We start from the raw sequence: 27,259 nt of genomic DNA on the forward strand, positions 1-27,259 counted from the left end.
TTTATTTATTTTATTTTATTTTTTTTCACCTTTTATTATTTTCTATTTTCTTATTACATAAAAAGGAACACAAACATTTAAAAAAAGAAAGCTTTGAAACAAGGTACAACATATGAGGAGTTCAATCCCAAACAAAGACTCCATGAAGGAAATTTAAGATTAATAACATCTTGGCTTCCTAGAAAACAGCAACTGACCGAGTACTGAACCCAAGTGGACATGGTCAGGTTTCACAAACATTCTTGTTAGGAGGATGTGTTGGTTCCCAAATGGGTATCTGTTGTTTTGGAATTAAACTTCATATATTGAAATGACCTCAAGACCAGAATTGACAGAATACAAGCATAAAAAGGGAACCACAAGCTTTGAACATTTTAAGCCAAGTGGCTTTTGTGACAGAAGTAATATTTCATGAGTACAAAGAGTATACATTACAGAAACCAGAGTAAGAATGAACACATCCAGATGAGCCTAAGGCCCCCAAAGATTCATCCAAGTCATATCAAAACACTCAACTGTACACAAGAGGAAAGATCCTGAAGGGTTACATCTCTGGTGCTTTTATCATTGGATGACAGATTACCAAAATTCGGCTAAAATAAATCATCGCAGTAACACAAACATGAAGTGCTCCCTTCAGAACCTTTTTTTTTTCAGTGTAAAATAACTACACCTCTCTTAACTGTCATCTATAATGAGGCTGATTCACATCAAGTCCGTCAGCTTAAAGATTATCAACATAGCCGCATTTTGTCCTCCAGATTTTTCGTATCAGCCTTTGAAGATTTAACTCTAAATATGAGTAATGGTCAGTTGGGGTTTCTGGGCATGAATTAAATTACATCTTAATCACAAGGACGTCACAAGAAGCTGAGACTTCCTGTGTTGTTTATGTTTAACACGACTATAAAAAGGTTTTTGGACTGAGTGGGATATGTCTGTGTTTGGGCCCTGTTTTGGAGGCCTTTGAGGTTTGCAGTGCGCTGTAGAGATGGAGGAAGAGGGGCTGGAGGTGGGGGCCGAGAGGACGATAAAGAGCAGGAGACTCTTAACCATGGGTGGTGTCATCCTCCACAAAGTCTTTGGCCTGCTCCGCTGTGATCACGTCGATGTGACTCACCTAAAAAACACAGAGACGGTTAATGACTAATCAATGCTGCACCGACTGAGCAGTAATCGTTTTTCTTAAGAGACAGACACAAAAGAAATTACTATCACTTTTCTGACGGAGAACAAAGACACAAATGAACTTTGAATGCTATTGATTTAAGACAAATGGAGTTTGAACAGAATGCAAAATTATGTTTACAACACTGTCACCACCACTGCATTTTCTCCCTTGAATCTAGAGCTGGGCGATAGAACGATAACGATATGTATCGCGATATAACTTTTACTCGATAGAGAAATTAAGCTATCGCGATAGACCTCGCCGCTCTTGTCCTCTTAAAAAAAAAAAAAAAAAAAAAAGGTCAGCCAATCCAAATTAAGTAGCGCAGAGCCGAACCAATCACAGCCGCAGCGTCACGTCGCGTGACTTGTTACGTACAGCACAAGTGCCAAGCCGCACGTGTGTTTGTTTTGGGAAGCAGCCAGCGGGTAATGGAGCCAGCGCGTAATGGAGGAAATGAGTGTGCCGACTAGAAAAATCAACCGAGCGTGACCGAAGAGAAAACAGATGATGGTTCCAACGCCGGAGAAATTGTCGAACGGAAGAGCCAAAGAAGTTCCGTAGTGTGAAGGTATTTCGGCTATTTCAAGTCTGACAAAAAACAGAGTAGCGTGCACTGTAAATTGTGCCGAAAGCAAGTCTGGAAATACAATAAACTGGTGCATGCGTCACACTGTGCGCCACGTTATTGTTTCGGTGAAATTAACTTCTACAATACTGTTACTGTTAATTCTACTCTCTGCAGTGTTTAAATGCTTACATACACACACAGTTACTGTCCCTCCACACATACGACTCGGTTCTGCTTCTGTGCCCCAGCTTTGTTTACTTTTTCCCACCGAGGCTTCTAGACTTCTGATTGGCCAACATTTCTGCACGGTTAGGAATCTAGCGCCACCTGCTGCTTTGGCATGTTCATAGCAGCGTTTTCCTTCATTTCTGCCTTTATGTGTGGACGGGATTATTTTTTAAAACGAAAACGGAAAATCTCCGTTTTCAAAAATACCCGTGTACGTGTGGACGTAGCCTCAGTCTCTGACTGGAAGCGCTAATTCGTCATTCGGCTTTTGTCAGACTAAAGTAACTGTTAAAACTGTTTGAAAAGCTAAGCTATACAACAAGGAGAGATTGAGAATTTCCTTTTAGTTCTCAGTTTATTTGATATTGACAAAAGTTAGTCAGTTTTGTCTGTTCTTCTGTAAAACAAACTAAGATTTATTTTTAGAATTAATATTTTGTTTCTAAGTGGAATTGACAATTTAGTCTGTTTCGTTTGTTCTATTTTGAAACTTAAACGCTTTAGCGGCTGCCTTTTGTGTAGTTTGCAATATTTGCCTTTATTTATCTGAAAAAGTCTCATGTTCCTTAAGTACATCTACCCTGTTGAACTTATTATGGGAAATAAATATTTAAATAAAAACAAGCTGCTGATTATTTCACATTTTACTTGTGAGCAACGGCACATTTAAATCTTACAAATATAGTTATTTGGCTTATATCGTGATAGATATCGTTATCGCCTGAAATGAAAAAAACATATCGTGATATGAAAAAATCTCGTATCGCCCAGCTCTACTTGAATCCTAAAGCTAAAGTGAAGAAAATAGTTGTTTTTCCCCCCACTGACTTTAGTAGGCTGGGCTGTGTGAGAACAAATGAGCAGCCTCTCTTAAGACTTATTTTTCTTGCTATTGTTGTAAAAAAATAAATAAAATAAAATCACCACCTACTATTGGGAGAAAAAAAAAGTCAAATGCATTTGAATTCTCAGAAACATCATCACGCTGTAAACGATCACCGATGATTGTGAGAAAACTTGCTCAGGTACGTTTAAAACTTGTTAATCCCGGAGCATAGTCTGACTCTCAGTAGATATACAGAGACTCGAAGGAAGAGGCCTCACCTTGTTTCTGAATTTGACACCATAGAACTTGTCGGCAGATTCGAGCAGCTCAGGTCTGAAGGTGGTGGTGATGAACTGGGCGTGGCCAGCCAGCTCAACAATCATATCTGTAATAAGAAGGTTGGTTTGCTTTGAATAAAGTTTCCAATATTTCAGCAACTGTCATTTTAACTTTCTTTTGGTCAGTAAATATTTTCTCCAAACCATGCATCGCACCAGGTCTCACTACAGTTTCATAAGCCTTCCCTTTCACCCCTGATGCTCATCTCCTACTTCTACTAGCTTTCATTTGTTTTCTCTCCAGGCTATCGTCCACCTTCTACCTACTCTTACTACAGAGGAGACTGCGATCAATGATGAGAGGTATTTTTATTAATCAACCCTACTAAGCCATAGGGATTAAATTGCCATCATTTAATCTGTGTAGACACATAACTCATCGTTACCTGAGACAGCCTTTCTGTGCTGTGCGTCCAGGGCCTGGTCGATCTCATCAAACAGGTAGAAAGGAGCAGGGTCACACTTCTGGATGGCAAATATCAGAGCCAAAGCCACCAGAGACTTCTGACCTCCAGACAGCTGCTGCATCTCTCTCATCTCGCCCTGCTTCCCGGTGAAGGACACCTATGCAGGACGTGCATCAAATTAGACCATCAAACTTTACTTGAAACAAAAACAGAGAAATCAATTTCTTTACTGTAAGAACTTTATTATAAGAGTCTCTGATTCATGAAGTTAAACAAATCCTCTGCAATGTTACAACAGCTCTGATAATGATAAAGATAAATTTAGCCCTAAGAGGACTGCGCATTACTCATTGCATGACCAATCTCACCTTGGTTCTTTCTCTGTGTGGGAGGACCAGAAATCATAACAGTCCAGAAATACACATTCACATGTTTCCAAACAAAGACTCAAGGAAACTCAATATACTGAGGGTACTCAAGAAGCACAATTCTACCTCAGAAATGATAAAACTTTATATAATGGGAAAAACTAAAGAGCTGAAGCATTTTGCTTACTTATAGCATCTTCTTCTTATTTGATTATCTTCCATTCATTTTTTAAAAAAAAGCTGATTTATAAATGGTAATCAGTAAAGCCCGTCAACTAACAGCAGATAAAACAACTGAACTGAAAAAGACTCCCACCCTGATGCCGACTCCAGTGAACTGGTCCACGGAGGGAACGCTACTCTGTGAACCGGAGCCCCTCTCGCTGTCAGCACCCCCCTCTCCTTCATCCTGAGACTGGCTTCCTTCAGCATCACCTTTCTTCATCACCAGCGTAGCTTTGCCACCCGGCACCAGTTTCTGGAAAACCTCACTGAAGTTCTTCGACACCTGAGAGGAGCAGAAGGTAAGAAGAGATAGAAAGTGAATTTTAGTCACATTTTGATGAATTTTTCACATTCTGAGAAAATGCTTTAAATTAGTGTTGAACTTCTTCAGGGATAAACCTCTTGCCATCTTCTAGGTTTCACCTCAGTCGAAGTGAGGTCACCACACTGGACCACTCAACCATGTTTGTAGCTTCTGAAGCATTTTTAATGTAGCTTTTGTGTAACTGGGTGTACTAACAGTCTGCCCAAGAAAGATTTGCTCCAGTTTTGGGTGTGTGAAATTATAGTGTGTTATTAGTGTCTTACCAGGAATTTACAATCCTACGATTTACGTATGAAGTGTGCTAGCTTTGGCTGGTAAGTTAGCACTGCTTATCCAAATAAGATCACTTCTGCTTTCCCCAAAAAATGTGGGTGATTTACATACAGGTCTAAGGTAAAAACCATGGACTTGTATCACTGAAGATTTTAATCAGAGTCTGAGCTGCAATGTACCTGTTTGAAGGTGAGCTGAATGGCCTCGTACTTGCGCAGCTCCAAGACATTCATGAGCTCCATGATGGATTTGTAGCCACGGTCCAGCTCATCCTGACGCTTGATTAGCTTTTCCTTCTGCTCGGAGAAGTTGACAAACTGGTCTAGAGCCTTTTTGTTGACATGGCTGTACTTCTTCAGCTCAGTGTTGCACTGCTCCAGTTTTCTGAACAACTGTTGGAGGAGAGGAAAAAAAGTGGAATACAATACATCATTAGTTCCAGGCAAGATCAGATCTGCTTTAAATCAGTATCATTTTAAATTACGCCTCAAAACATGCTCTCTTTCAAAATTATAATTTAGATTGCTTGTGCATTCATCCATCCATCTTTCAGAAAACAATACTTTTTGTGTCTGTGAAGGTTCTCAGTCATCCAGGTCATCGTAGTCAAAGGAGCTCACAAAAGAAAAGCGTCTGGACTTCTTTAAGTTGCTTGAAGACGTTTCACCTCTCATCAAGAAGCTTCTCGGATGAGAGGTGAAACGTCTTCAAGCAACTTAAAGAAGTCCAGATGCTTTTCTTTTGCAAGCTCCTTTGAATACTTTTTGTGAAATAACAGTATATTAAGTGATGCACACAGAAAGCCACCAATGTAAAAAATAATAATAATAAAAAATGCATACATGCGTGTTTTAATTTTTATGTTTTTAAAACCTGAACTCACTAATTTGGCAATTTTGCTTTGATGTTACAACTACACTTTCAGGAAATATTGCTCAGTACTTTATATTTTCAGATTATTTTTCCACTCAAGGACAGGTTTCATAATGCTAGAAAATGAGTTTCACATGTTTAACTAAACATACATTCATTATGCATTTCATGGACGCGTTTTGCACCTTTTATTCATATCTGAAAGAGGACACGGCCTGATCAATTAAGATCTAGTTTAGTCTAGCCTGAAAGTGTCTCACTGTCTCTCCAAACTCTCAAACTATAAATTCATCTCTTTGAATCACTAATGACCAAGTGCCATTATTACATGGCTCTCTCAAACACTTCTGCAATCAATGGCACCATCATGCCCCCAAGCAGTGTCCTGTGGAGAAAGATTAACTATATGGAGTGTTTATGAGCAAGCGAGCCTATTTTCGGCATTGTTGAGGAGGGGGGCTTACACAAGCACACACGCATAGACACACACATAGTGTGCGCACTCAGACACTTATGAAAGAAGCAGCCAAGTCCACTCAACACACAGTCTTTACCCCCAGTGTCTAGTGAGTCACTAGTGAGTGGGTGGGATGTGATGGCCTTGGGCTTTATTCCTAAAGAGACCTGGCTCTGGCTGCATGTGTATGTGCAGATATTTCTAAATGGATTTGGGGGACAAAATGCACATAAAGACTGACCTCAACCCAGCTATTTCATTATTGTTTGTGTTGCTGCTGTAATGGCTAACATGTGAAATAAAACTGTTCCTGTAAGATTGCGCTGCTTTGCAGGATACTGTCTTTCAGGTCACCAATTTACTCTCACTGATGCCAACAGCTTTTCAGGAGCAAGGCTCTCTACTCAGCTGAACCCCAGAACAAAGGTTATAAGCTAATGAACATTGGTGGGAATACATTTTGGACCTAAAATAATCAGGCAGACAGTAATGTGATTCCAAGCTAGTGTTGTTCTGTGTCTGTTAAATGTGTGCTAAAGTAATGATTTGAATGTATTTTGTACAATCACCAATTCAACTTCATAAAGTAATGAATAATATGTCAGTGTGTTCAATGACTCGAGTGATCCACAGTGGGTGTGTGGATGTTTTGTGATTTACTCTTTCTGATCCTATGCATGTAACTTGCCAAGGGACTGCCGATTCATATTAGCTTTATGAATTTGAATTTTGAATTTATTTATTTAAAGGGACAGTGCAGTTAAACATAGTTCAAGTGCATGAGACTGATGTACTGCACATAGGTTTATAGCTACTGCTATGCTAACTAAAGTTAACTAAGCTAACAGTTAATATTGTACATATTTCCTTCTTAAGTGAAACCAATTAAATTAAAATGAATAATTATTATCTTTACCAGTCTATCTATTCATATAAAGTCACTCTAAACAACACATGGAGGATGCCATCAACTGGCTCCTGCACCCAGCACACTCCCTCTTTGAAATAACTGCAAACACTGTGAGAATTATGCTCTTTGCTGTCTTTGTGTGGATGTGGGTGGATGGTGTTTTGGGACGGGATCAATAGGATGTTACTTTGGGCATAACCCGGCTGGTATGAGCCCCTCTCCAAGAATTGAGAGGGTTTCATTGCATAACTGATGTACAGAAGTACAGCAGAGTGGTGGACAGTTTTATAGATGGTGTGAGCTAATCTACAGCTTGCCATCACTAATACTAAGCCACTGATTTTAGCCAATAGGAAACAGGTTCCTCCTATTCTCCTGGCAGCACCAAGGAGTTAGATTAAGAGGTGGCTGAGGACAACAGATACGCATAGACAGTGAATTGTGACTGGTCCAGGAACGCTGAAGTTGTCTTTAAGAAGGTCCAACAAGCTGATCAGGAAAGCTGGGCCAATTCTAGGAGTAGAACTTAAGACTCTGTGTCTGAGAGCAGGATGCTGAAGAAAGTCTTCAGCATCATGGAAAATCCATTCTACCCTGTGCATGCTTCCCTGACTGGTCACCAGAGCAAATACAGTAAAAGCCTCATTGCCCTGAGATGCAGGTCTGAGTGCTACAGAAGATATTTGTCTCACTGTGACTCTATAACTCCTCTCCATTGTGTATGGGAGGTGGGACTCTTACAAACACTTTAACACACGCACAACAGTGCTCTTTTAAATCACTCCATCTGTTCTTTCCAGGATAGATGGATTATTATAATCTCTGATTTTTCTCTCTCTATTATCACTTACCTCATCTGCTCATAGCATAGACATCATTATCACTGTGTCAGTTTCTGCCTATTTGCACTTCAACTCACATGCGAGATGCTGTACATATGTGTATTTCTACTCATACTAAAACTGCTTTTCTTTTTTGTGTATCTTGTTTTTCCAATAAACTGTGCCTTATTCTATGTTTAAAATGCATTTTATTCTGTTTTTGACACTTTCCCACTGAAACTTGTTAGTTTAAAGTGACTGAGCATGACTCCCAGCTCCCAGTGAAAATAAAAGCCCCCAGTGCTTTGTTTCCATTGAGCATGTAAAAGGCAGAACAATTTCCCCACTGAAAATAATAAATGTCGTATTTTAATAAACTCCCACTGAAAAATAACACTGTACACTACATGTCTGAAAAGTGCTAGGGCTGGCTGATAAAAAAGAAAAGAAATTTTAAAGCCAGCGGCGAGCATATAACATCATTAAGCACTGTGTGTGAGTGTGTGTGTGGGTGGCAAGGCGTACCTGTTTGAGTGTGAGGGTCTGGTATTTCTCAAACGCCTCCTGAGGCAGCGAGCCGAGCTCTCTGATTTTCTTCATGCACTCCTCTTTCTTCTTGAGCAGCATGCCCTGTCTGTTGGTCATTTTCTCCAGCTCCTTTGTGTCATGGTTGATGGCGTCATTCTGCTCCTTCTCTATGTTCTTCCATCGCTCCATGCTCTTTATGTGCTCCTTGATCTCCGCCTCAGTCTTGTCAATCAGAGAATCCAGATCTGGGAAAGACATTTGAGGAGGTGATATGGGTTAGATTTTTATCTACACATAGTATACTGCCGAATTCCTGACTTTAAAAAAAGATGACTTTCTTTAATAGTTACTGCAATTTGCTTCGTCTGGGAAAAACAAACAAACAAACAAACAAAAAAAACAACAAAGATGGTAAGGGGAAGTTTTTTACCAACTTATTTTGGGTGGACTGTTTGAGCCTTTTATTGAATTAGATTTGAGTGGTTACTTTCTTTGATGATGTAACATTTTAAATGCTGCTGACATGTGCGGCACAACATGCATGCACTTTCAGATGAGTTTGCCAACAGTAGCCAATGCTAGCCAGTGTACTGGCAGTGTAAAACCCATCCACATCCACACACCTTTGCTGAATGTGGTTACACACTGAAAGCCTCGACTTTTCTTTCCTTGATCAAAGGAGAACGCACCAAGTTTGTAGCACTGCCACCTCCTTTGATTTCCAACTTGTCACAGACCAGAGAGAGAAAGGTGCTGCAAAGATCACGGCTGGAAAGATCTTTGAGATGTTGTAACTCACTAAAATACGAATAATTACTTAAACTGACTATTTTAAGCGCCATCTAGCGAAGGCCTGCAACTTTTAATTATTTTGTCGACCACTCTCGTATATCCTTAGTTTCAAGATGGCTCGTAAGACTTTGTGTCATCTTTGTTCAGCAGAAGCGATTACATCATTTGTCTTTAGAGCCTTTTCTCAACAACCTACAAAAAGGGAGACAATGTCTCTTACTTTCATTTAAATAAAGAAGAAATTAAGATTTTTCTTCTTTCTTTTTTGGAACAAAGGTAAAACTGACAATAGTCAAGAGTGGATGACTGAATATAGCGCCTACATAAGAAAAGGATGATGCTGTGAATGCCTTTAATTAGTTAGTGCCAATGATGAAATATGAATCCATGCAAATTAAGGGTATTCAGAAACAAGTGCTTTTTGACAACTGCATTTTATCACCTCTGAGTCACTGCACCACATTTATAGAACATTTATACAAATGTGCGACCAGGCAGTCTGTGCAAAAACATATTATTCAAATTGTGATTCGAAGGCATCACAGCCATTCTCACCATCTGCTGGCAGTACCAACTCAATGAAGGTATCCTACAGTTTTTCAATTTACACTCAAATGACAACAATAAATTGAGCCAGACAGGTAATAAATTAACTAAGCATAAGAGATAGAAGACTGGAACGATTTGATTTTTTTTTCTCTGCTTTCATTTTACCCGGAAATGTGCAGTAATGAGCACTACATAGCTACAGATTACACAGAGATACAGATATTTACCTATAGCCTATCTATAGATGAAAAAATAAGACTTAAAAGTCAACGTCAAAAGTTAAGGTATAATTTAAAGTCCAGCTGCAGCCTCTCCTCTCGAACACTAGAGCAGGCAGTGAACCTAGTTGTTAAAGTATTATTTACAGCTGTCAGCTATGCTTTAAGGGCAAAGCCTTTGTGACAGCAGAAGACCCAGATACTTGATCCACCCTTTATATTAGCTCAATGATGTTTAATAAAAAAAAATAACTGAATATTGTGTCCTATATAATTACTGTAAAAAAGGTTTTAACTGAGTCACATTATTTCATGTGTATTTTTAAAGCAAGTGTCCATGGCTTTTTGGGTTTATTTCATTTTCAAAAACCCTTACTGCCCTGAAAAATAACATTTTCATTATTTTTCCTGGTCTTTAATGACAAAAATCAGTAATTTACTTTAAATACTAAAAACTCTTTAAAAATACTTTTCTTTGTGATCATAATAAAATTAAAACTTATTCCAAAACACATGCTTTCAGGCATTTTCTTTATAAATTCAAATTTAACTTCTGGACAACTGTAAGACAGACTTACATTTAATGAAAGCAAACAATTACAATAGAGGAGCAACCATTAAAAATACACCAACAGGATCCCCTGTAAGTGATTATGTCTAAAGTGAAACCTAATCTAACTTAAACCACTTTTAAGTAGGTATAAACTGTCCTGTTAGTAAAATAATACGTGAGCTTCTATATATGTGTCATAAATGTAGCCACAACCACAGCAGTGACTATTTTATCCCAACATATGAACAGTAGTACTGACAAACATATCAATAAATTAAAAACCACATACCTTCTGATCGAGCTAAAGTCTCTTTAACACGTTTGTTGATGCCGTCCAGCTCAGAGGTTGTGGCCGTGAGCACCGTGCCTCCCTCCGTCTCACGCAGCTCGTTTAGCTCCTGTGAAATACAAAGTGAGGGAACATCAAAATAGTAGAATAAATAAAAAGGGAGGGTCATTCAAACACCCCTCTACCTAGAAAATGAAAACATTATTTATAATTAAATCGGCTATATCCAAGAATTAATTTGTAACAGACCACAATTTAACAGCAGAAAACAAAGAATCAGAACTTAAAATAATCTGACTTTGTTAATATGAAAAGGGAAATAATTCAACAAACATACACATATAGATCATGTGACAAACATATTCTACAAGCAAAGTGCTTAAAGGGATGATGTACCTGCTCCACTTGGTCAAGACGTTTCCTTAAGTTCTCATTGAGATATGTTTCCACTCTGGTCATGATGCCCTCAAGCTTGATTCTCTCATTCAGCAACTGTCTGTTGTCCTGCAAATGAATAAAGACATCGAAGCACAAAAGTTACTTATGTGATATTTTCACTATGTGTTGAAATACCAGTGATTTGATATTTGAATGGGTTTTTCTTGCTTTGTTTATCACATAAAAGAAATCTCTTGCATGAAATGGTGCTGTCAGAGTGACGGATGTGTGAGGAGTGATAGTCATTTATCTAAAAGCCAATTTTGCAGTTTCTGCCTTTATAAACATCCTGACAATCCTAAGATGAGAGCAACTTTAACTGTTCAGTCTACACAGAATACAATCTGCTAAAAATAAATAAATAAAAATTGTGTATACACTTATCTGCCTCAGCGACAGTTATCAGTGAATGTTATGTAAAGGAACAAGTCTTTGCCCACTTATGTCGAAGCAAATATCATATTAACCAAAACCCATGAAAACTAAACCAGGAGTTCTGTTGCAGGTAATATAATCTGACAACAGCAAACATAACAGAACCATATATGAAAGGCTTCATGTTGTGGGGGCGGAGTTGTTGCACAACGATGGCAGGAATGGCTGAAAGTTCAATGAGGGGAAAGCCGAGAGCAGCTGGCCGTGAAAGAGAAAGACAGGGCAATGCTGTATCACAGGAACATCCCACACACAGCTGCTGCCTGCTTCTCTCACCTCAGTCAGAGCATGTGAATACACTAGGAGGAGGCAGAAAGCGAAAGGACACCGAGAAACAAATGTAGGTAACCGGCATGTTCTCTGAACTCCATGTAAGCACGCACAGATGCTGCCACAATTTCAGATTCAACACATTTCTAAAAGACAGTAATTATTTCACTGGAACATTTTTCTTAAATGTCTCACAGTTGATACATAAGTTTTTTGTTTTTTCACATCAGTGTGATTTCCCCCCCTGAAAAACCTGAATAAATTGCACAATAAAGTTTTGAGCAATAAACTGCTGTAAACTGATATAGCACAATTACACAAATGAAAATTCATGTGTGTGTGTCAGTTATTTTACAGTGCAGAAACACTGTCACAAATGCTGCAACAGACACAGTCTGTGTCCACTGACCTGCTGCAACTGACGAATCTCATCGTTGAGGTCGTCGACACGCCTCTGATCTTCCAGGCTGAGCTGAGACAGCAAATCTGTACCGAGCTCCGCCTTTAGCGACTCTCTGGTGGACTCCATGGCATGGAGGCTGGCCTCCAAACTCTGAAGGCTGCGTTGCTGGACAGAGAGAGAGAAAAAACGAAGGAACGTTAGACAGCAGTGGGCAACATTAAGACAATAATGGGGACAGGCTGAACCTGAGGCACAGACCAAGTTAAACATCAATAACAAAATCTGGTCATAGTGATCTTGAACACAGGGTTTTTATACAGGTTACAATACACTACAACAATGAGGTAATATTACCTTGGGCATGAAAGTCTTCTCTGACTGCTGCCTCTTCTCCTTCAGCATCTTCATTTCTGACAGAATACTGTCTCTGGATGCCTTAAACTTCCTCTGCTGTGTCTCGATCTGCTGCATCTGATTCATCAGTTGGTCAATCTCATTGTTGATACGTGGAGGTGGCAGTTAAGGAAGTATATGCCAATTTTTACTACAGACGAGCATTTTCAGTTTTTCTTAATAGCCACTCTTGAGCTAATCACAGTTACGTCATATTGCAGTGCCTATTATAAGGTCCCTGATGCGATGCATTGTTAAATCGTTATTACCATTTCCCCAAGCAAGTTAAGTGCTGGGACTGCAAGAAACCTGGATATGCAGCCCATGAAACCCATTCAAGCATTGAAACACTAGTGACTTACACAATAAATACAACTGTATGTCAACTCAGCTGAGCAAACATTACAAACCAACATAAAACATGCCAGACAATGAAAACACCTGCAAACTGCAATATTTACAAGAGTAAACACTACATTTCAAACCTCACAAACAATCTGATATAACTAGTTTGATGTGACCTGTCGCAATGCAACAATTAAATTACCCCCAGGTAAAAAAGTGTAACATACACTTAAAAATACACTTGTGACATACACTTTCCAAAATGATATTAATGTTTTCAGTGCTTTTGCTAGTCCCCAAGCTGAGAAAGAAACAAATTTTCCCTTATAGCAAAAGAAGAAAAAAGAAATGAGTTGGTGCAAGATTAATGAATGTCACAGAACAATGATACAATACATAGCACATAAACACCTGATTACCCTGTTAGTTTAAGTGTCATACTTTTCTTCTAATAGGTCTTGAACTAGAGATTAAAATCACCAGTTGTGCTTCTAATGCCACAGGAAGAAGGTTCCACGTTTAGAAGTCAGTTTTTGGTTTTGTTAATTTATTTGTTTTTGTTAGTCAACCAAACTACTTGAAACGGTTAAATAAAAAGGATAAGAAATGATTCAGCTTTAATTAAGCACTTTGGCACAGAATCCCTAAACAACAGAGACAGTTTTGTTGAAGCTGAAGCAGCAAACTGGAAGGGCACTCAGAGAGTTGATCTTCTGCCAAGGCCAAAGTCACATTCAGCTATTTTAAGTGACTTGGATCTAAAATTAAAGCATGTAAAGGGTTCTTCTTTTGCACATACACCACCTCTTCCCAAAGTTTCAAGAAATTCAGCTTGGTTAAATTTTCTGTAATCGTACTGACAGACACACAAAAGACACTGATCAGATAATGAGTAAAGTCATGGGGCATGTTGTAGGCTATTTAGTGCTCCAATAATGTGATTGGGCTTTTAGGGAAGGAGGTGTCTCTAAAATCAAAGCAGAGGATTAAGAAGGGCTGCACATGCTCATCATTAAGTTAATTTAACAGACAGGCTTATTGATCTTCAAAGGACTGCAAAACTCCTGTGGGCCTCTGAGGTCTACCAGGACTCAATGAACACCAAGACCAATCAATGTAGTGAAATAAAAAGGACTGAAGGAAAGTGGATTTTCCTGCCTGCTGACCAGAGAAGACTGAGAAAACAGATGTTCAAAGATAATCTGACAAATGTGAACAGATAATATCAGGCTGCAAACAGTTTTTTTTCCATAGAAAAACAAGATAAATTAGCACAACCACATAAAATCAGGTACATTTAAAATTTCTGTTTCACATAAAAACTGTATGAAGTTTCACTGCAATGTAATGGAACAGTGAAGACGGCAACTAAAAGAAGGAAGGAAGGAAGGAATGGCTGGGAGCTCATGCTTATTGACAGGGCAGAGGTGGAGAGTGAAAAACAAGGTGTCTTAAATAATTAATTCATTCTCTGACTCACTCCTCTGGGGAGTGAAGTGAAGCACCATGTCATCGGCACAGATGCCCATTTCGCCTACTGACTCGTACATATACGTAATCACCAGGTGCGCACACACCAAGCAGCATACGCTTTACTGGCTGTGAGTGAGTGAGAAGCTACACACCATAACACAGGTGTGCAAACAGACATTTAATCATACTGGGCCGGAAGTGACCATATTCATAAATACATCGCACATGCAAACACAAATCCTCTTTGATCCACTTGTTTGGCCTTCATGAGCTGTCCAGCAGTGAGTCATGGCTCTGGCCGATATGACCCAACACACACTAATCCTTCTTGACCCGATTAAACTCTGCCACAGCGTCCCAGCTAGGCTCCAACTGGCCTTAAGGTAGCTACACAACCCAGACTGATTTAATACACAATTAAAACAAAGGTTCAGCCATGTGACATCACTGCATAATTGAATGAGGGTGGTGTAACTTTCAATAACATAGTTTTATACAGAAAACAGCTCCAATTTAAATTAAAATTTTAGTCCTAAGAGGGTGCAAAGTTTTCTGTTGTCAACACAAAGCAATGTTTACTTTAAAAGTCAATATGAAAACGATTTTAGAAAGGCTAGTTTTAACTGTACATCATGATTTAAACCTTTCAGGCAAACACAATCTCTATCCTGAAAAGGAAAGAAAATCTACTTGGATCTAACAGATACCGATTATTAACTGTCTGTCTCCAGTGTTTATGAATTTCATAACATTTCAAAGTGGGAGATGTCTGTTTAGTCATTTTCAAATTCAGTCTTGAATCACATACTCCCTTTTCCCTCGGTATTCCAGTCAAACCCAGGCCATTTTTCTATTGTCAGTAAGTCTAAGCAGGGGGCCAAAACTCTGCCTCACTAATAACGCGATTCTTCAGTGAAGCTTTCAAGTTTGCTCATACTCTCAACGGACAGCAACACACAGCGCTCTAACATCAACATGATAAACAAACTCGCCACACGTTTTAATAGAAAGGATATGTTCAATGTTCCTGCGCAGGTTTTCATTGAGTTTGGCCTCCAGCTCACCCAGCTCCTCCTCAGCCTTCCTCATGTCTTTCTGAAGCTCCAGGCGAGACTTTCTGGTATCATAGTATCCTCCTGTCAGAGCTCCACGGTGGCTGACTTGGTCACCTAGTAAGTAACAAAACAATGATATGAATGTTCTCAACTGGAGTATTTTGCACTGAGAATTGTTGAAGCTGTATTGCATTTCACAGCAAAGCTTACCCTCCAGAGTAATACAGTCCATGGTGAAAGCTCTTGCCAACTGGGTGGAAACCTCCATGCTACGACAAATGAGGGTCTTCCCAAACACGTGCTTGAAGGCTTTGTCAAAGTTGGAACTGTAGCGGAGCTTGCTGATCATTGGGATGGCATCCTGATGGAGAAAAATGAAACAAACAAACAAAAAAAATCATTGGTAATAATGAAACTAATTTGTCAGTAGAAATCTTGATGAGAAAAATGGAATGAAGAGGACTGAACAAAGGGAAAGTTGAATGCAGTTTTTATGTTAACTGCCACTGTCAATTACTGTATACCACTATTTGCTAGTAGATTCAAAATTTAATACATGCAAAGCGCCCATTCATGTCAGGTACTTACGTTGGTTTCTGGGTAGGCGGTGTCTCTGACGTCCAGCTTGCTCAGAGGTAGGAATGTGACTTCTCCAGGCAAGTTCATTTTGTTGAACTCCATGAGTATTTTAGTGCTCACTTCATCAGTCTCCACAATGTGGTAAAACAGCCTTAAAAAAAACAAAGAAACAAACAAAGACGAAAAAACAAAACAAACAAAAGTAATTTTTTACTATAAATCATAAATTGTTTATAAAATCTACAACACCTGCTCTGTGAGTAAACATGAAAACTCCCATTTGATATTTAAAAATTTTAACAGGTTCTAAAGAGGAAGAATAAAGCAATAATAAAAAAAGCCCAAGGCAGATGGTATACTGATACTACAAACGGGGGAGTAACTTCAGACTAAATGTTTTAAACTGACTGGGCTGATGGCTTCCCACGCAGCAACCTGCTCCTTTTACCCACCGGGCACATTTGTATAATCTTGCATAATAAAAGGACTTGGAGCCAGAACGTGTTGTTTTCATTTCAGCCTACACAGACATTTGAATGAAAATACAAAAGCAAACCACACCTGGTCCCAGCTGTAACCTCCACGCAGGTGTAAAAAGCAGGCTCACATTCAAAGTTATTCATGACGATGCCATGATAACCATTGATGACATGCTGGTTGATGCCCTTTCGACGGAAATGCTCAAGGACTTTGTTGATGCTGTCAATACCGTTCAAGATGGCCTGGAGGAAAGATCTACATTCTCAGTATGCAAAATAACACACAAAAAAGCACAGAAAAATAAACTCATATTGTATGAGCCATGAAAAAAACCCCAGGTCTGTATTAACTCTATGGCGCAATCCTACACTGAAATATACACTGCGAATATAAAAATGTGAGATAGATATAGCCCATCAAAGGCTGGAGACGGATGAGTCAGCCGGGAGTAATGTAAGAAAAATAAATGTAGGACATTTGTCCATGAAGCTACACACAGCCTCCTTTCATCTGGGCAGACATTATTCAGAAGTGATATTTGATTGATGTATATGCCCCGAAGAAATGACTGGATGAGGCAGAAAGGAGTGAGTCATATGTAAATTTAGCTAGCTATCATAAGGTGCCAGTAGCGACGCAGATGAATGATTCCATTTGATATATCTATTCTGACAACCGGCTGAGTCACAAAGTGAGTCGGTCGCTGTATTAAGGTGGGCTCGTTTAGAGAGCGAGGCCTCTTTTTCTTTTTTAAACTTGGGATTTGATTTATCTTCTCTTGCCCATTTCTTCGCTAACAGCTCTTCTGTATGTAAGTGCGTGTGTGAACTATAATGGCAGGTCTACCTGTGGCTTACAAGTGACATCCTGGGAAAGAGGAAGATAAATCCATGTACTGTGTGTGTGTGTTCAAGTAAAAGGATTCAATCCTCTGAAAAAAAACCCATCCACTTCTGTGCCCATACATGCATAGTCACACTTTCACTTGTATCCAGGTGGAAGCATTGGGGATCCTATAGTTGCATTATGCACGTCAATAATTTCGCAGTCATGTACAGTGACACAGACCTTGCCGGTGGCTGCTCTGAGGAGCTGCTGTTTTTTCTCCAGGTCCTCTCGCTTGGCTGCCAGAGCCTGCTGCTCTGCGTTCTCCTCACGCCACAGGTAGCTGGGCAGATACAGAGAGTCACACACTGTTACACTTATGTCACCAGAAGCACTAAAACGCAAGTGCAGTCATGACACTAAAACAAAAACAAAAAAACCCTTCAAACTAAAACTCTCTTTTATAAAGGGTTACATCTTTTATCTCTGTATTCCTTCATCTTGGAAATAGATTATGAAACCAACACAGCTGCTGATTCATAGTTTGAATGTATTTAAACATAAATATTCATTCACTTTCACATAATTTCAAGTCAAGCTGTTTTTAATTGCAAACTGTAACTATCATCCTCAAGTAAAAATATATCATCTCGATTCCCTGCCAAACCATCTCATTGTTTCGGTTTGAGTAAATTCATCATTTGTTCTCATTTTTAGATATGCTACTAATAGCTTGCAGCTGTCATTTTGCCTTCTCACCCGACAGACTGCGCAGCGGATCACAGTGATGGGTGCATAATTAAAAATCTGACATACACAAACTATTCGTGGAATCTGTTTTACATGCTGACAGTAATAAGGGTCTTGCTGAATTTAATAGAATTCAGTTTAAAAAAAAAAAGAAAGATCACAACCTCTTTTTATGCTTAAGGCAAATTATGCGTTTTGAGTGTCATTCCTAATAATAGCTGGAGAGGCCTGAATGTGAATGCTGCCTTTGTCGTGCTTCAAGAAACATGGAACAATATTGCGCGTTTTCACTAAAAAGCCTCATGACACAATTCAACCACCCTGAAGGACCTTTTAAAGGCAAGGAAACTGTGGCAGCAGAAGCCTGAGGTATCATCCTCTGTGTTACATAAACACACCTCATTGTTTAAGTGGACTGAGAAGGCCTGGTGACATTCACAGGAGACAATACACTGGCATCTATCTAAAGGTTGCCAAGCGGAAACAGCATACTGGCTAAAAGAAAGGCTAAACAACAACCTTTCAACTCAATTCAACATGCAGGTCTGACTTATGTAAAGCTTCATTTTATCATGAGATGTCAAACTAATCAAAACTGCACACTAAAAAAAAAGTTTAAAATATGACTGAATTTTATACATTTACATCTTAAAGATGTGAGGTCAGAGAGAAGATTAAAAACAAAGACGAGGTCCTTACTTTCTTTCGCTCTGCAGTTCATCTTTCTTGTTCTTCACTTCATAATACTTTTTGTCCAGCTCCTCCACACGGGTCTTGACCTCATTCAGATCTTGATCGAGTTTCTAAAGATACAAGTTTGAAGTGAGACACATTAACCTGCCAGGATGTCAGATCAAAACAGCAGAAATGTTTTTCTAAACGACATATATCACACCACTAATCCGAAATAAATAAATGCAAAATTATTTATTTTAAATCTGTGTAAAGTTAAGGAGCCAAATGAAAGTCTATGCCTTGTTGACTGTTTTTTTTTTTTTTTTTCACTTTTTTGTTGTGGATTTTGCACCAAATGTTCACAAGTCATGTAATGAAAAGCTTAGTCTCAAACTGTTAACTTCATAATAAAGATTTGTTTCCCCCTTTCAAAATTTCCCACCAGTCCATCCCCTAGAAACATTTTTTTTACCACTTCTTCAAGCTGTATGCACAAGACTGCAAAATACCAAAATAAAAGGGAAAAATAAGTATAGGTTAAAATGTTCCAGTAAAAACAGTGTCAGAAAAAAAGAATAGCTAGTTATTTCAACTAGAGCAACAAAAGACAGGAAAGCAAAACTCAGTGTGCAATTCTTTTTCATGGAAAAGGAGGTCTGAAACATTTTGAATTATCTTACGTTATACTGCTCGAGGTTCTTCTCCTTGTTTGCTTCTGTGTCCTCCAGGTCTTTGTGGATGGCAGCAATCTGCCTCTTTTTGTCATTGATAGCCTGGTCCAGAGACTTCAACTCCTTTTTGATCCACTTGTCCCTTTCTTCCTTAGAGGTGAACTGACTGCCACGACCCTGCTTAGCATACAAGTCTGTCCTCTCTTGTGTAGCTTGAGCTAATCTGCAAGACAACAAAGGGGGATGATAGATTTATAAACTGAACCGATAATTTTCTTTGGCTCTCCTTCCTTCCTGTATTCAAATGTTTGTATAACACATGCAATAAAATAATTTTACAACGGAATTCGCAAATATCTCATGTGAAGACACCTTTAATCTCTCACTATCAAATTATATTTAACTCAGGTTGACTGACTCATTGAATCACGCCCGGTCACCGCCTGCTCGGGGAATGATAACTGAGAATGAGTCATCCCTACCTGGAGATGCCCCGCTCCTCCTTTTCCTTGACCATGTTGAACTTGGGTTCAGTCTCCTGCAGCTCTTTTTGTTTCTCCTCAATTTTCTCCAGGAGCTTCTGACGCTCCTTCAACAAGCGTTTCTGGAAGATCAAGAGCAGATTATTAATCCAACAAATCTGACAAATGAAAGGTTAAGAAAAGAAGAGTTACATGTGAGGAAAAGTGTTGAAGAATAAACAATCCTCATGACAATTATGAAAAATGTATACTTATATTTTTAGGGCTGTCAAAGTTAACAGGATAATAACGCATTAATGCTTATTCCTTTTAACACCTCTATTTTCTTTCGATTAACACATGCGTGCTTGGGCTGTGACCTGTGGCCCACCATCCTTAGATTGGGGTGTCTGGAAGTGAAGCATCAGAACATTGTGAATGATAAGCAGAAATGGATGAAGAAAAGGGTCGTTTGAATAACAAGTTTAGCTTTAATGCTCTGCCAGACGGTTCCCTTGAGAAGAACAAAATTATTTGTACAATCGATGTGAATCGAGTTAACACCGTAGTACGTGAAGTCTTAAATACTGCTTCCTGGCCAAAAACACCACTGATAATGTAATAAAATATATACATTTTTAAAAATCTGCAATTAACAGAGTTAACTATGGACAATCACGCGATTGATCGCAATTAAATATTTTAATAGACCGACAGCCCTAACACATTTACAACAGATTTATATAAAAGGTATCTACTGGAAGAGAATCCTATAAAAAGAGCATTAATATTCAGTAAACCAAAATGTGCTAGTATTAATAGAAAATGTAACTGACAACTGATTTGGACAAATTCCTTTGTGAGATGGCTGTGCTCACTTTTTTCCCCCCGTGGTTTGATCAGCCACCTCAAAGCTGATCAAACCAGGATCCCCTGTAGCTAGAGAGGCTTTTCATTTTGCTCCAATAACTTTTGGCTGGTGTTGTGCCAGCCGCAGCCAGGTGGGCTTAATCCAACCACTAGCCAGCATGCTGCCTGGGACCCACCATGAACCATAAAAACTGAGCCAATAGAGCTGTTATGTATAATTATCGTCTTCATACTCACATGTGCACACAAACACCAAGCCATATGGAGAGTGATGCATGCCAATTCTGTACACGAAACCTCATGCCAGGGATGATGTATAGTGGAGCTGTAAGCAGAGTCTGATACGCAACCTGGTGCTTACTCCGTTTTGCTTCTCATCCCATCCCACAAGCCAACTGCACATTTTTTTGCACTGGTTGACCTGTTTTAATATTACTCATGATATTAGATATTATACAGATACTGGATGCATGATCACATACATTAAAATATAGTTATATTAAACTGACAAGTAACAGCTGCATCCATTAAATGAAATAAATACCTTTAAAACACCTTAACCAAAACCACATATTATTAGTTTTGTAAGAATGAAGCACTTGAATATTTGGATCAGTGCCTTTTGGTTTACTGATTAAGTTTTATGCTGTTTTCTTTTGGACATTCTCGGAATAATATCCCACCATACTAAATAAAATAAGTCATGATTTGGGGATTTCTGGTTTTATAAACAGACTGAAAAATTGACAGACACCCTTGCCAAAATTCTTGAAAAGTAAAGCAACCTTGGACAAGTAATAATAATAATAATAATAATAATAATAATAATAATAATAATAATAATAATAACAATAATAACAACAACAACGGATTGGATTTATATAGCGCTTTTCGAGACCCTCAAAGCGCTTTACAATTCCACTATTCATTCACTCTCACATTCACACACTGGTGGAGGTAAGCTACAGTTGTAGCCACAGCTGCCCTGGAACAGACTGACAGAAGCGAGGCTGCCATATCGCACCATCGGCCCCTCTGGCCAACACCAGAGGGGCTGGAAAGTACCCACATTTCCGGCTATAACAGGGGTGAGTGGAGTGGATTAAAAGAGAAAAAACTGCCAGCCTTTTCTTTATACAGAGATGGTAAAGGGAAAGAGGCAGGGGGAGTGTGGTTGGTGCATCATCACGTGTTTAGAGTGACGCAGATGGGAGGCTTCCGTACCCTCTGTTCACTGTTGCCTGCCAGCTCGTCCTGCAGGTCCTTGGCCTTCAACTCGAGTTTGGTCCTCTGCTTGATCTGCTCCTGGCGCTCTGCCGACAGCTGCTCTCTCTCCTCCTTCATGGCAGAGATCTTAGACTTCAGCTCTCGCACAACACGCTCCGTTTCCTACACAAAGAGAGCCAAAATAAAGAATCATTGTATGAGGGGAAAACAAAACAAAACAAAACAAAAAAAACCACAACAACCTACTTCCTTTACAGCGACTAAATGATGCGTCATTTATTTAACAAGGTCACAAAGATGAGCTGATGACATTAACCATCTAGAAATGCGTGATATATTTAGATAAGCAATGATATATTAGAGAAAAAAAAAAAAAAGAGGTCAACAAACATTAGATGTGAAAATAACACACAAAAGTAAAATTTAATTGCATTTTTTTGTGGTTATGGTACCTGAAATGTTGCACTGAACAAAATCAAACAATATTAACAAATGACTTTGTTACTAAAACACAAAAATGTCAAAGTAGATCAATTACCAGAGCACAAACACATCATTCACGGTCATTTACAAAATACTGTAACACCATCTTAAATATCATTCTGTGATGAGATTTCACTGAAGCCAAGCAATGGTTGTTGGGGTTTTTTGTTTCTTTACCTCCACTTTGTCTCTGGCATCTTGCTGAGCATCACGCAGTTGTCTGGACTTGTCTCCACAGGTTTCTCTCTTGGTGGACAACTATTAAAAGAGCCAAACAAAGTACAAAAGTCTTGTTACTGAGGCAGTAAAGTCTACTTGATACTGGCATTTGTTCACATTTAATTAAGTTTATAATGATGTCTAGGACAATAGAATTCGTGTTTTACTGCATAAATAATGCAACTGGGTTGCAACATGGGTTGCGTTACATTCTTACGCCTGCATCAAAATACAGAGAAGTCTATGTTTTTTTTTTTTCTGCATGTGTACTTCAACGTTTTTCACAACTTTATTACCTCATCCAGCTTGGCACGGGTTTCATTCAGCTCCTGGTTGTAGATTGTGTACTCCAAAGCTCTTCTCATTTTGTCCCACTTCTGGTACTGAGCCAGTTCTTCCTTTTCATCTTCCAAGGTGTGCAGACGCTCCTCGATGTATTTCAGCAGTTCATTGATCTTCTCTCGCTTCCCCTCTGAGGAAAACACACAGTGGATTGTTTTCAGGTTTTTCTCTTTGTAACTCCTTCACCAAAGGTATACAAAATTAAGCAGTACTTCTGTTATAGAAACAATTTAATGCCACGGGTTACAGTCATGCACAACGGTGACTGTGATGGAAATCCGACAGTACTGCTATAAGACAGTGGAAATGGAGTACGTTTTTCTATACATTTAAGTGCTTTGACGACCACACAAACAATGAAACTAAAATGCTGCAGGAAGGAAAGCCCTGGAATGGATCTGAACCAGGAACATTCTTGCTGTGAGGCGACAGTACATGTGACACAAATTACAAATCCTGCCTAAGGCTAATGAAACATGGTACATATAGATATACATTATAAAGCCTTTTCAAAACAATCTAGCTGATGTCATGTAATAACAAAACTGTTCACAGACAATTAAAAACATTAATGAATTAAAATCTACCAATCAACGGTTGTACAAAATGAAAGGTATTCAAAAGCGTTTACCTGTCTCCTTCATGAGGGAAATACTCTCCTCTTTGCGTTCATCATACACTCGTGTCCCTGCCACCTCTCTCAGCAGCTTTAGACGCTGTGAGTCAGGGGCTGTGGCCATTTGGTTGATCTACATAAAACAGTAACATAAGGTAAATTTTCCAAATATCTGGTGTACCTCTGAGATATTCCTATCAGAAAACAAATGATAATAATTATAATTAATTAATGATTTTTTTTTTTTAATTAACATCAATTATTTAGTCTACTAATACTCTTAGTTTTTGGAAAACAGACTAAGGTAAATAAATAGTGAGGACAACACTGTTTTACTGTCTGTTCGACTAGAACTACCCACCCAATGACCACTGCTTGAAGAATGAAATTCATTTCACATCACCAAAAACTACTGTGCATTAAATTAGGCTTGGCACTGCACTTGTCTCTCACCTTTCCCTGCTTGACAATGTAGTAGGGGTTACTCCGAGAGAAGCCAGCACTCTCCAAAAGGTTCATGACATCATTCTTACTGCAACAAGAAGAGTGCATAGAATAGATGGAATCGCACATGTAGTATTGGCCTTTGGCAAATTTAACATGGACAGCTGATCCCTCGCAATACTTACGTCACCATCTTCTTGTCTAAAAAGTACTGGTCCTTCTTTGCTCCAATGACACGACGAAGGGAGACTTCCTCTTTGTCAATCTAGAAAGAGATGCATTTATCACTGGGCAAGCTGAGGGTCACACAGAGGACGATAATTGGCAGGTTATGCCACAGTATCACCAGGCTGCAACATTTCACAGACATCCGGCCTTCATCATCAGAATAAGAAGGACTGTGTGTACTGAAGGCAACGCAGTGCAATCAGTGGTCTTCATAACAGTCATCACCAGGAGAGACTTCAATATTCAATATGAAATGAACAACTTAAATTGGAATAAGGATGTTCACCATTTTAATACCCAAGATTAAGAGTCTTGTTACAAAAGAAAGCATAAAAGGGTTGATGTTGCTGATTTTTTGGATTTTAGTTTATTGTGTTTTCCTTTTTTTTATTTTGAGGTTTACTTTGATACAAACCAATGTAAACAATAATGCAAATTTAATTGTGAAACAAATATCAGCACTGAAAAGAGACTATATGATCATACACGTTTAGCCACAAGCTGCTCAGTGACCATTTATTTAACACATACACACACATTCCTTGAGAGGCCTATGGAATTTTTTAAATAATATCACAATGGAATCAAGCTGAAAATACAGTAATAGAATAAATTTGAAATGTTTGCCATTCCTACCGGCAGTCGGTTGTCAGAGTTGTCAAATATAATCTCCACAAAAGCCGAAATGACACGTGGACCAGTTCCCTCCTACAGTGACAGGGAGAGAGAGATTTTTACACAACGAGGTTTTGGCATCTACCAAAGAGGTTTTAGTCAAAGCTAAAGCAAAATCACTCACACTGTGATAAAAGTTAATTAAAAAAACAAAACAAAAAACATTTTTGCCAATTGGCACAGGTAGAAAAATGCAAAGATTTTGATTGAGAGTAATCTGTTATTTAGCAAGCATTCTTGCATTCATAGCTTCCCACTAAAGGCTCATGTTCCCAGTACATTTTCCTGTACTTACATGGAGCAGGGCCAAGCGTTGTTCAGGTCGCAGGTGGCTGAATTCATCACTGAGCACAAACTGGATGGCTAAAAAAAAGAGAACGGGAGTTAAAGTCTTAGAAGTCTAAATGTTTGAATTCTATATTGCAGCAAGTTTTGAGGCTTCATACCATAGAAAAAGTTACTTTTTCCTGATCCATTCCTCCCAACTGTAAGACGAAGGGAAAAATAAACACAAAATGAGGATATGGTGACATACAGTACATAAAGTATCCGAAAAACCTGATTAGCAACTCAGGTGCAATACAAAATAATTATGGAAAGATGTGGATGAACACATACCGATGACATTGTGCTTTGGGCTAAAAGGGTCTACCACAGTTTGGTCCCTGTAACTTCGGAACCCCTGAATGATCACCTGCACAGGGAATCAGAGACCACCGTGAACACACCGACAACAACATCAGCTGTTTCAGTGCAATATTTTAACCACATGCTACAGTTAAACATGGTCAAAGAGCTCCTGGGTCTATGAATATTTGTAAACATAAGGTGTGTAAACTGTTTATGCTGAATAGCACCATCACAGATAAAACGAGGCAACAGGGCCTTGGCTGATGGTCACTCTGATGGTCTACCGCTACTTTCATTCAGGACATTTTTGAAGGTTTGAAATCAACAATGCCGAGTTAGCCGACAACTATACAATAAACTCTCGTATTCTGCATCATATGCAACATTAAACGTTATAACAACAATGAAAAGAAGCATATAAATCGGAAAACCAGAGCCTGGCCTAGTTGCGTTAGCTTAGCATCTCGAGAGGGGACAGGCAATTCACTTCTACACTAATTCAAATAGCGCTAGCTAACGTTAGCTAGATAGCTACACAACGTTTGCCGTTTATGGAGTGCCTGTGCACAGTTTTGCAATCCAATCAACGTTATACTTTGAGTGAAGCCTCGATAGCTATATATTTATCATTCAGTGGAAAAACGTTAAGCTGGCCTAAATCTTGTTATTAGACCAGTAACAGTCGGCAACACGCATCAGTCTGGTCTCGTTAGCTTACCTGTTTAATATACATGGCTGCTTATCCAGGGCGTCCCCTCTGCAAATTTGGAGATGAAACACTCCCTGCGCCAAGCTGGAGAAACCACAACTATAATAATCCAAACTTAACAATCAAACTGTTGCATTAAAAATCATAAAATACTGTAAGGCAGGAAAGAATAACATGGAAAATGGCGGCGGGGGCGGGATAGAATGGATGATACCATTTTGTGAAACTGGGTTGTAGGGATATACTTGCACTATATTCCTACATGTGGGGAAGCTAAATAATTCATATGAAAGGTAAAAATTCAAATATAACAATAATATAATGTGTATCTACGGTTGGGTTACGTTTGTGACATAACATTAGGTCTTTTATTATTGCTGTTTATTCGCCTTTCTTTTTGTTTAGTTGGTACAGTCTAGCAGTCTGCGCTCTGGGCGCCAAAATTGTTTTGATGAGCAGCATTGGGAAATATAAGACTAAAAGCGGTAAAAAAATAAATAAATAAAAAATCATCATAATGACTGTGGTAATAATGATCAACATTGTTGTATTAATGATTATCAAAATTATTTATAGTGTCTTTAAATAACAGTGCAGACAGTTTTCTACCAGGAATTTTGACTGTAATTATTTTCTAGTAGTTGATGTCTCAAAATTCTGATTAAAATTGGTTTAAGTTTTCTATGAAAGCGACAAGTTTCATCGCTTTCATAGATTATGCATAAAAAATACGGCTGTGTGGAAGGCGACTATAGGTACGAAATACATGCAAGGCTTCTGATCTAAATATACCTCTAGTCACAAGGGCCAGCTCTAAGCCACTGTAGGTGTCACTATTGCC

At 38.8% G+C, this 27,259-nt stretch overlaps 1 protein-coding gene across 1 annotated transcript; it reads right to left on the reverse strand.

The window, feature by feature from the left end:
* Positions 1 to 26,617, reverse strand: smc3 (structural maintenance of chromosomes 3). Its single transcript, XM_085410360.1, has 29 exons — positions 26,428 to 26,617; positions 25,698 to 25,773; positions 25,526 to 25,564; positions 25,375 to 25,442; positions 25,041 to 25,112; positions 24,362 to 24,441; positions 24,186 to 24,264; positions 23,748 to 23,865; positions 23,071 to 23,246; positions 22,733 to 22,813; positions 22,070 to 22,234; positions 19,997 to 20,118; positions 19,524 to 19,737; positions 18,868 to 18,971; positions 17,662 to 17,761; positions 16,675 to 16,835; positions 16,123 to 16,264; positions 15,745 to 15,895; positions 15,496 to 15,648; positions 12,623 to 12,774; positions 12,275 to 12,433; positions 11,119 to 11,226; positions 10,723 to 10,831; positions 8,319 to 8,566; positions 4,912 to 5,124; positions 4,226 to 4,417; positions 3,521 to 3,698; positions 3,075 to 3,181; positions 1 to 1,120 (listed from the first exon to the last, which is right to left on the reverse strand). The coding sequence occupies exons 1-29, from the start codon at positions 26,440 to 26,442 to the stop codon at positions 1,049 to 1,051; spliced, it is 3,654 nt and encodes a 1,217-aa protein (XP_085266486.1). The 5' UTR covers positions 26,443 to 26,617; the 3' UTR covers positions 1 to 1,048.
* Between the last annotated feature and the right edge of the window lie 642 nt (positions 26,618 to 27,259).

Source organism: Rhamphochromis longiceps, linkage group LG6, assembly GCF_057381845.1.
Source record: "Rhamphochromis longiceps isolate RC_006_pf linkage group LG6, R_longiceps_female_GT1.1, whole genome shotgun sequence".
Lineage (NCBI taxonomy): Eukaryota > Metazoa > Chordata > Actinopteri > Cichliformes > Cichlidae > Rhamphochromis > Rhamphochromis longiceps.